This window comes from Glycine max, chromosome 2 (assembly GCF_000004515.6).
Source record: "Glycine max cultivar Williams 82 chromosome 2, Glycine_max_v4.0, whole genome shotgun sequence".
Classification (NCBI taxonomy): Eukaryota; Viridiplantae; Streptophyta; class Magnoliopsida; order Fabales; family Fabaceae; genus Glycine; species Glycine max.
This window is the reverse complement of record NC_016089.4, coordinates 29,562,955-29,574,655: the sequence shown is the minus strand read 5'-3', so window position 1 is coordinate 29,574,655 and position 11,701 is coordinate 29,562,955. Positions and strand designations below refer to the sequence as shown.

Here is an 11,701-nt window from a genome sequence, read left to right as displayed (position 1 = left end):
TTTTACCATTCTCCCTGGCTAGTTCAGTTTCCATCACCAGCAGCTTTCAGGTAATTAAGTGTCTCACCACCATCACCAGAGTGGCCACTAGAGTTTCCTCCTCTGCCTTCACCAGAGATTCCAATATCTTGCTTGCCACTACCGATGCATACAAAGTCCGGAAACCCTCCTCCGGTTCCTATGGTTGCATTTCCTCCAACATTAGTGGCTTCACTTTGCAGCATGTGGAGGCCTTGACTTCCACTGGAGCACATGCCAAGTTGGTTGTGCATGCCTTGCTACTGTTGAAGCACTAAGAAAAGTTGTTGCAATGATATCCCCAAGAGTATGATGTACCTGACCAGCCAATGGAGATGGTTGTGGTTGAGAATCAGCTATTGCAGCTAGGTACATGAGATTTCTCTGCAGCCTTGATTGGTTCCTAAAATAATGAGAAGAGGATCATTATGATGTTTTAGGACCACAACAAAAGGAACAGAAGAGGAGCGAGAATCCGATGCTAAGATGTTAAGGGCAAAATCCAATAATTGTTTCGGCTTTCTATCTCAAGGCAAGCAAGGAGAATTTTGATTTCTAGAAGAAACTTTTTCGGTTTATCTAATTAAGCAACACCTCCTTAATGAATTTGTCTAAGTTCATGAATGAACAACCACTGGGTGTAGTGGCTTCCTCTGCCTTCTTCTTCAACTCCACGATCTTTTGTCTCATTTTGTTTCCTTTCTCTCCCGCCATGAAGTCATTGACCAGCTTCTCCACCTCTTCTCTCTTCACATTGGTATCAATTTCAATCCCAATTTCCTATTCTTTGTAGATATATCTGCAGTTTGTTGGCTGATCTGCAAAGAATGGCTAACACAACATTGGTACTCATGATACACACAGACCCTCATGATACACACACACACACACACATATACCCAACTACAATAATAAAGCATAAACACCCTTGAAACCCAGCATTTGAAATTAGTTACATAAACAACTGCTGATGTCTATATTTGTCTGTAATTGAATTTTACCTTTTGTATGTTCTTGTATGTGATAAGTGTAATTTGCTATATAAACAATTGTTGTTCATGGTGAGTGAACCTTAGATTCCCATTTGAGACTGAATGCAATGACTCTTGCGGACAGTTTGCATTAGTCATTGTATTTAGTCTTGAATTGTCCATTTGGACAGTTTGGGGAGACTGGTATTTTTATGTTAGATTCATTCGTGAAGGTTATTATTATTTTCATTAATTTGATTAAATTTCGGTTCAATGCATTTCAAGTTGTTCTCTGAGTGCATACTTGATTATCGGGAAATTCATTTGACCGATGTCATGTCGTGTACTTGGAGACCAATGCGAAATGTTGCCGAAATTTAGTCAAATTTTTGTAAATAATGGTAACCCTGACGTTTGAAGCTAACGTAAAAGACAGTTTTCCTAAATGGGATAGGGCCACACCTATAAATAAAAAAGTGAGATTTTCATGCATGGAATTGCTTAGATGGATCGAAGTTGGATGAATGAAAGTCTCATGAGTCCAGAATATGAGGATAGCGTCGAATAGTTCTTGCAATTTGCTTCAGAAAGAGGTCAACCGAATGAAGAAGGAAAATATTATTGTCCTTGCATCAACTGTTTGAATGGAAGATGACAATTACTCGATGACATACAGGACCATCTATTGTGTGATGAGATTAAGAAGAATTACACGACATGGATATGGCATGGTGAAGTCACAGACATGCAGAGTGGGTCCCAATCTGAACCATTTGATGTAGAAATAGGAGATCGGTTAGATGACATGATTCGTGACCTTGGACAAGAGTCTTTCCAGCAAGCACACACCCCTGTGTATGAAGGATTGCAGAGTGATTCTAAGAAGCCTTTGTATGCAGGGTGCAAGAATTCCTTAACCCTGTTGTCTGCTGTGTTAAGTCTGGTTAATGTGAAGGCTAAGTATGGGTGGAGTGACAAAAGTTTCACCTCACTGCTAGAGGTAGTGCACAATCTGCTTCAAGAGGACAACACATTGCCTAAAAGTTACTATAAGGCGAAAAAGATATTGTGTCCGATGGGTATGGAGTATCAGAAGATTCATGCTTGCCCCAATGATTGCATATTGTACAGGCATGAATTCCAAGAAATGTCCAAATGCCCTATCTTTGGGACTTCACGGTACAAAGTGAAGGATGAAGAAGAAAGTAGTTCTGATGAAAACTCCAACAAGGGCCCCCCAACGAAGGTTTTGTGGTATCTTCCAATCATTCCAAGGTTTAAGCGTTTTTTTTCTAATGAGGATGATGCAAAAGACCTTACATGACATGCAAATGGAAGGATTTCTGATGGAATGGTCCGTCATCCGATTGATTGCTCGCAGTGGAAGAAGATTGGTGGTTTGTATCCGGATTTCGGGAAAGAGCCAAGAAATCTTAGACTTGGACTAGCCCGTGATGGAATGAATCCATATGGCACCTTAAGCACTCAACACTCTTTGGTTTATGCTTCTGTGCTGCATTCCGTGCTTCCTCCTTATAAATCTCTGATTTATTAGAGGTTGCACTAGAATGATCAGCACCAATCTGTGCTTCTTCCTCGTCTACCAGCTCAATATCTTTCCTTTCAACTTTTGTTTTGTAATTACAGTGTAGTTTACAAAAGCAAAGGTGAAACAAAAGATATTGAGTTCGTAGAGGAGGAACAAGCACAGATTGGTGTTGATTCTTCTAGTGAGACCTCTAATAAATCTGAGAATTATAAGGAGGAAGCACGGAATGCAACACAGAAGCATAAACCAAAGAGGGTAGAGAGTGTCAATGCTGATGCAGAAGCCTTTGGTGATGACTGAAAAGTTCAAATTGCTCTATGCATTCTGAAGCTGAAGCACTAGAACATATGAAGAAAAAAGATGCAGGCCATCAAAGTGTGTCATTGGAGAATAAGACAGGAGATTCAACTGTGCTGAAGATAGGAAATTCGGCTAAAGTTGTTATAAAACAAGACATGAAGGGAAGAAGGCATAAATATGGGTTTAACAACAATAAACGTGAGAAGGAAAAGAAGGTAAAGGTGGTGGATGATGAAACTGGCGACAAATATCAGCTGGATGAAGTCCTAAGGATGCCATGTACATGTGTATTTCTGAAGATATAGTATTTATATTCCATCAAGCATACATTGACTGTTGATTACATGTAATAGACTTTTTATAACATGGTTGCCCCAAATCACAATTAAAAAGCACGACTAAATCACTTTTAGGGCACCCCTTTTGACCCTCCCAAAGTCATGGATGATGCTTTATTTCTTGCTTGGTCTTGGTTAAAAGCTAGTGAGAAAGGTTTCAATACTTTATTTAACCATTGGTCTACCAATCTTTCGGAGTCCTTTGGTTAATTTGTCTTATCTCCTTCTGTGGTGGGGTTTTGTTGGGTTTTCTGTTTTTGGAAGGTGGCACCTTGGGTGTCTTGTATCTAATCTCCTCAGTACCTCTGGTACTGTTATGTTTTATTAATAATATTATACTTTTGCCTTCCAAAAAAAAACTTATGACTAATCCTCTTTTGATTAACCCTATTTTGTATGTTGTTGTATGTTATTGTATAAAAGATCATGGATTCTCCACCTGCCTCCCCTCCTCCTCCTCCTCCTCCTCCTTCAGATGCATCAGCTTCACCATCTGCCGTGAAGCGGACACGCAAAGCCTTACGTCTACGATCGTTGTCCACTAGACCACCTGGTGCTGAGAGACCAGTGGTGCATGTTGATCCTGCTACCGGGAAGGCCGACGGTCCCCACAAGAAGAAATTAAGAACATATTTGGGGATTGTGGCGTGTGATAAGGTGGACGTCACCTACGAGAACTGGAAGGAGGTCCCTACTGCTCAGAAGGACCTGATTTGGGTGGATATTCAGGTATTTTTCTTTTCTTATTTGATTTTGTTTAATTAATAGCCAAAAACTACATTATTGTAACAAATAAACTTTATTTCATGTTGTCAGGCGGAATTTGATATCCCATAGGCTTCTGACAGTAGGACGAAAAGGAAGTTACTGCAGACCGTGGGGGAGAGATGGAGGCAGTTTAAATCAAACCTCACGAGGAAATGGGCCCTTGCAGCCGATCAAGACGGTGTCGAGGACACTGTCTGTGAGAAATATGACATCAGCAAGGAAAAGTGGGCCCAGTTTTGCCAGACTCGAAGAGACCCTTCTTGGGAGGTATGTTCCTTGCCATTTAAGTTGTTTTTCAAAAAACATGATGTTGTTATACTTCATTCTACCAATGTCAAACATTATTGTTTAATTTTTTTCAGGATGTGCGCAAGAAGGCACAGGCCATCCAGAAGCAGAATACTACCCCCCATGTTTTGTCTCGTGGGGGTTATGATTATTTGGAGCAGAAGCTCCTGGCTGAGAAGACGAAGAAGAAGCTGGAGGAAGTTGCACAGTCAAGAAGCGTTGATGGTGTCATCGACCCTCTATCCCCGATCAGACGCCACGTGAAGTGGAAGATGGTCCGCACGAAGAAAACAGGGGAGATGACGACTGAGGTCGCAAAGGAAATCACTGAGAAGATTGTAAGTAATTTTCAACTAACCATTACAATTATATTTCAATATTTTGTGAATGCCATGTACCACTGTGTGTTTTTTGTGCAGGATTCCTTTGAGGAGCATACCACACAGGGATCCTTCGTCCCCCATGGACGTCAGGATGTTCTCGCTGTTGCTATTGGACGTCCAGAGCACCCTGGACGTGTCCGTGCTGCTGGAGCCGGTGTCACCATCAAGCAATACTTTGGATCGGCTCCACGGACGTCCCGCAACTCTTCCTCCCTGCCTCCTGACGAATTGCAACAGCTGACCCAGCAAATCAGGGACCAGCTAGAGGAGTCCATCACAGAGAAAGTGACGCGGCAGGTCATGGCATCTTTCAGCCACATGCAGTCCCAGCTTCAGTCGCAGATGCAATCTTAGGGACTTGCAGTGCCTCCTGGCCCTCTGGTTGGTCCTTCCAGTCCTTGAGTGAGCACAAAGGGGAGTTGTGTTGATCCCTCAGGAAACGATCATGAGACAGGTGACTCTGACAGGTGCGGCTTGTACATAGAAGCAGATCCTGCCCGCCTAGTTGCCATGAGGAGAGTTTATGAGGGATCCACTGTTGTTCATAGCACTCCTTTGTTGTCTGGCCAAGTAAAGGTGACTGTGGAGGAGGTTACAGATGCAGATGCTCCAGTTCCTGTACCCACTAATGAGGTTTCCTTAGTGGGGCAAACACTTCACACCTTCTGATATGAACCGTCACCTTCCTTGCTTGGTCGACACATCTGGTCAAGTCTTTATCACAGCAGGTACTTATTGTCCTTACTATATGTTTCTTCTTTTTAAATTAATTCATTAAGCGTGCCTCAAATTAGGCTATTTAACTTTGTTTCATGAACAAGTAGCTGTGTCTCCGGCAAAACCACCTCCAAAGCCCGATCCGAAGGTCGATGATCCGCTTTATCTGATGACATTGACCATCCCAGAGCTTTTCTTGAGGCCTTATCAGGTTAGATGGGATGCCACCGTGTTCGGGGTCTTTAATCCAGATTTCCCCCTCTACATAAAGTACGAAGACCTCTCCGAAATCGCACACGGTGGTCAATGTCTCAGCATATCAGTGTTACAGTTGTGGATTCTGTAAGTCATTTTATATTACTTTTAATTACCTAAGTTATTGCTTTCAATTCATAAATATTTAACTTTGACTTAACATAAACAGGCATCTCACTGAAACATGTATGCGAGTGGGGAATTCTGATATTTATGGATTCCTCGAGCCATAGTCCATTCATAGGTCTGGGCAATCGCAGTTTGAGTCTAAAAGTTACATAAAGAGTTGGATGCAGAGTTCACAACGCGATGTCTATCTTAGAGCCTACCTAAATGGGTAAGTCACAAAATAACTAAATTTAATTAATGTTTACTAATGTACTAACCCATTTTAGGTTCCACTGCAGCGGACACTAGCAGATGATGGTCATCCTGCCCAAGGAACACCTAGTTGTCTGGTTTTGTTCATTGCATAACAGGCCAGACAACTACCTTAAGGGGATTATTAATAGGTTAGTGTTCTTTTCAATACATTTGCATTGTAATACCTCAACGTACAACACCATTTTTTAATTGTTACTCATCTGGAACAGTACTTTAAAAGGTCTTGATGATGCTCCACAACCTAAATCAAAGGCTTCTACTAGGTGGATTGTTGTCAAGGTACGTCATTTACATAAAACTTCCACTTATATATATTTCTTTATGTGTCTGTACACTAGTTGTTTAATTAATATCCAAACTTCATTATGTATTTAGTGTAATAGACAAAAAGGAAGTACTGAGTGCGGCTACTATGTGATGCACTAGATGTCCACCATCATTTTAGGAACTTTTAGGAATAATTGGGAAGCGGTAAGTTTATTTCAAACAAAATCGATTTATTTATAATTTGTATTACATCATTAACTTATTATGATTTATTTCATCATGTAGTATTTTAACGATCCTATACCATTGGAGCCAGAGAGATTAAAGGCATTGCGGATCCAGTGGGCACAGTTTTATCTTCGAGTTAGAGATCAGGCCTAGGATTTAGGGACATTATCTTTAGCTTTAGTTTACTTTGGTTTAACATTTTTGACATTTTCTATGTAATATGAACATTGAATTCATTTGATGATTGTTCTTTATGATAAATCAATTATTTGATGTTTATTATCATTAAAACTGTTTGAAAGCAGAATAAAATGTTTATTTGCTGTGAATTGGGCTTGAAATTACATTTGACAGGTACAATTTTGAATTTACTGTAAAAACATAAAGTATATATATAAAAAAAATACTTGAAAACAACATCGGTTATTAACAAAAACCGATGTTAATATGATAAACAACATCGGTTATTTCCAAAAACCGATGTCGACATGAACCTTAACATCGGTTGTAATAGAAAACCGATGTTAACGTTTGTATATTAACATCGGTTATTTGTGTATAACCGATGTCAGCGTTTGTATTTTAACATCGATCATCTGTAGATAACCGATGTCAACTCTTGTATATTAACATCGGTTATCTACACATAACCGATGTTATACACAAAGAACTACACCAAATAAGTGTATGCATCATCAAAATTGACATCGGTTTTCTAAAAAAACTTATGTTAATGGAATATATTAACATCGGTTATCGTAGGAAACCGATGTTAATATATTACATTAACATCAGTTTTTCTAGAAAACCGATGTTAATATAACATATTAACATCGGTTTTATTGCAAAACCGATGTCAACCTTCATCATGCGTACACTTTTTTTGCTGTTGCTCATTGTGTTTAACATCGGGTATTCCGAGAACCGATGTTGTCATATATATGTTAACATCGGTTTTACAAAACCGATGTTAACATTGATACATTCAACATCGGCACTTTCAACATCGGTTTTAGAACCGATGTAGAATGTTCTAAATAACCGATGTTGAAAGTGTATTTTCTAATAGTGATAATTTGAAGGGTCACGACTCTTGAATTTGAATTTCAGGAGTTTCATTGTTAGTAATCGATTACAGACATATGGTAATCAATTACATGTTCAAAATTCAAATTCAAAACCTTTTTCAACAACTCTTTTCCAACCTTCCCTTCTGGTAATCGATTACACTTCCTGGTAATCGATTACCAGAGCCTTACATGACTTTGAAACCCTTTGTTTAGTGAATCTTGAAACAGGGCTTTGTTTGTTGAAGCAATCTTAAATTAATCTTGAAGTAAATGTTTATCCTTTGAAGCGACCTTGTTTGATTCTTCTTTGGCATCTTCAAAATCATCATACATTCACAATACAAACCTTTAAGCTTTGACCAAACCCCAACAACAGTTGTTTCCTTAGAGACTTGCCTTAGCACCTTGTCTTCAAGACTGAGGATAATCTCACTGTGTGCCTTCTACAACAATGCTTTCTTATCCCCATCAAAGTTTGGCTTCTCCATCAAGTGGTTCCAGTAGTCCCTGCTAAACAAGAAGGGCTCTCGTCTTCAATCACCACAACCCAAAATCATTTTGCCTTGTTAATTTTTCAACCTCATACTTGGCCAAGCCCATTGCTTGAATCGTTCCACGCTCACTACACCAATTTGTTGTGCCAAGAATGAGCGAAAATGAAAAAAAAAATGAAAAAAGAACTTCAAAGAATCATGACTTGACTAGAGCAAATAAACTTTAAATCTCCTCACAACAACCACTTTGATTAAACTCTGAATGATCCCTTTGAGGGTACAATCTCTCTTTTTATCTATGTTACAAATTGTGCCTCATATCCTAGAGAAGAATCGAAAAAAACTCTCTACTGTTAAACTATGCACAAAAATAGAATAGAAGTACTATTTCAAGCCTAACTGACCTAGCCAACTAAAACTACCTCATTGTTAACTGTTACAACAAAATAACAGAAAACCAACTAAGTTGAAATTTTGAACGAGAAACTAATTAATAGTTGTTAATGAACTCACATACAACATATTACCACTAACATGTAGAGAGGAAGTTCAACAGTTTAAAATTTGATTTTTATTTTGTAAAGTCAATGGACCCACAATAAAAAGTTAAAATTCGTTTGTTATTAAAAATGTTAAAAAATTAAACATATAAGGTTGGGAATAACTTTTCAATGAAGATAATAAGTAGCTTATTTATTCAAGAGGGGCGACAGCCCGGTGCCCCCGTGCCTAGTTCCGTCCCTGCCTATGTGTAGTGCTGATAAAGAGACGATGCTTCATTGCTTGAGGGAATGTGAGTTTGCGAAGGAGTTGTGGTGGAGGATCAACCCAATTTTATATAATGTTTTCTTTGTTGCAGGGAATATTCATGACTGGATGCTTCAAAATCTGAGAGGTGGGTCAATGTTTCCAGTGGCTTGACCCCGTACGTTTGGTTTGACCATTGATATGATTTGGAAGAGTAGGAATCACACTGTTTTCAGAAACCAAACATGGAGCATAGAGGAGAGCATTGCAAGAATTCAGCGCATGGAGCTTTTTGCTTGTAACTTGGGTCGTAGTTCAGTTCTTCAAGCTGGATTATGGGCCATTTTTCATGGCATTCAACTAGCCAGGGAGCGTGTTCTCTTCAAACTGGAGTTTCAATCAGACTCTAGAGAAGCAATAGATTTGGTGAACGAAGGCTGGGATGATTCTAATGAAGCCTTTCCAATGGTTAGGGCTATCAAGGAGGCTATTCAACCGTATCTGCAGGTGATCTTTAAGCACATTCTAAGAGAAGGAAATTTAACCGCTGGTGCTATGGCCAAATTCGGGCTTTCAATGGGGCAGAGTCTCTTTTTTGTTGATCCTCCAGATTTTGTTCTGCCAATGCTTTGTGCAGATAAGACAGCTTTTAGTGTTCCTGTATAATTCTTCTTTTGTTGGGGGCTTTTGGTTCCTTGCAAGCAGAAAAAAAAAATGATTGAATCGAAATCCAACACATAATAATAAAATGTATATTTTTAATATTATATAATATATTAAGCAATGGACTATTATAAAGTTATAAGCTGAAAAACTTGTAAAAACATATGTCTCGTCTAGGTTAGGGTTTTTTTTCTCAAACAATACCTTCTGTCTCTTATCTTTTCTCAAACTACACATATTTTTTTAAAATTTCTCAATATACAATTCTTTCATGCCCTAAAGCTAAATGGTTACGTAGCTCTTATGGGATTCAAACCCATAAGTTGTATATAGATCTTGCAAATCAATCAGTGTCTTAATTATAAGCCCACCCGGAAGGCTAGTTGGTAGAGCGATCAATGTCAGAGCAGTTAGTCCGCATGTCCCTAACTACCTTGTTCCTGATTTGATTGCTTTCTTAGTGTGGCATCTTTTTGTTCGCTGTCCACTAGTGATATTATCATATATAAATGTAGATCTCGAGAAAGAGGCTAAGGTAACGCTATAGGAACAGCTTTTGGTTAGTCTTTTGTTTCACTGATATTTTAAGTTATTTAGACCACTGCCAACGATGAATCTAATTTTTATATAATAACAATCCATAAAAACTAAACTCAAAATATAGTTTAAATGATGTATGTAATGGATTTTTATACTATCATCAACTTAGAAACTGTAGTTAGATTTTGTAATAATTACTTAAAAAAATCATTCCAATAATTTATATATATATATATATATATATATATATATATTACATTGCCTATGCAGATAAATTAAACTTGGATAGAATAAATGGTGCATGTACTATTGGTGTAAATTTTTTATATTGTCATCTAATGAGCAAAGTGATAAGTGGAAATTAAAATTTAAAAATTTACAATAATTAATTTAAAAATAAAAATTTAAAAAAAACTTAAAATTTAAAATATCGGTAATTTTTAATTGATTTCCGGTGTAAAATTTTCTCATTAAAGGTGCATGGAAATTAAAGCTAAAAGTATAAAGCGTGAATGAATAATCAAGTAAATAAATAATATTTTTATATTCTCATTCAATAAAAAGTTAAGATATATGAAGTCTGTTAACTTTTTTACTACAAGTACATTGAAAATCATAAAAAAAAAGTTAATTTTTGATTAGTTTGATGGTGTGAAAACTTATACAAATTCCTAATAAAATCTAATAAAAGTGGAAACTACAAATGAAAGAAAATACTTGCTAAAGAAAAGAAAAGATTATACTTCTAGTTGTTTAATGTTTATTAAAACTCTAAATTTAGTCCATTAATTTGTTTCTTCAGTTTAGTTATTTCTCTTTTTTTGTTGCAAATTCCTTTATATTAATTCCATAGAATTTCTGATAATAAAGTATTAAACTACCTTTACAAGTCATTGGCGATCGAGGCTAAAATCTTGTTGATAGAGCATGACCAACTTCATAGCAACAAATCCTTAGAAGGGTTAATTAATGTGTTAAGTTGAAATGAATTATTTGTTCATTTATATTATTTTTTTACAAAATTCAGTTATTTATCTTTTAAAAAATTTAATTTGATCATTTATCTTATTTTTTTTATTCATTATAGTTTTTTATCTTTTAAGAAGTTTATTTTGATTATTTATGATTTTTTTGTTGAGTTTGATCCTTCGGTCCATTTAAGAGTTGTCAATCATTTATGAATGAATTTTTTTTTGTTAAAAATGAGGTGGAGGAAAAGAGGAAAAAATTGAACTAAAAGTTCATTTTAAATGATTGAGGACATTAATCTTAATTAAATACATCGAAGAATCAAATTAAACAAAAAATAAGATAAATGATCAAACTGAACAAAAAAAATAAAAGATTAAATAAACTTTTTAAAAAGATAAAAGACTAAAATGAACTAAAACAAATAAAATAAAGGGTCAAATTGAATTTTTTAAAGATAAAGAATTAAATTAAAAAAATAAAAATAAAAGACCATATAAATCATTTGTGTTTGTGTTAAAGAGAAGCTTGTGGCACTTTGTTTACTTCCAACACCATTCACACTTGTCAAGCCTCAAAATTAATGTCGCTATATATAACACTAAAATTTCTAATGTATATTTAATGCACATGTAAATTTACATAATAAATTTTGTGATAATTAATTTTTATCTAATAATTAATTTGTTTACATATATAAATTGTAAATAAAAATCATAGATTTAATAAAAATTTACATATGTAAAAAAATA

General features: G+C 36.4%; 1 protein-coding gene across 1 annotated transcript; it reads left to right on the top strand.

Annotated features, from left to right (window-relative positions):
- Positions 1 to 8,978: 8,978 nt before the first annotated feature.
- On the top strand, positions 8,979 to 9,443 carry LOC106797513 (uncharacterized). Its single transcript, XM_014772064.1, has one exon. The coding sequence runs from the start codon at positions 8,979 to 8,981 to the stop codon at positions 9,441 to 9,443; it is 465 nt and encodes a 154-aa protein (XP_014627550.1).
- Positions 9,444 to 11,701: the final 2,258 nt, after the last annotated feature.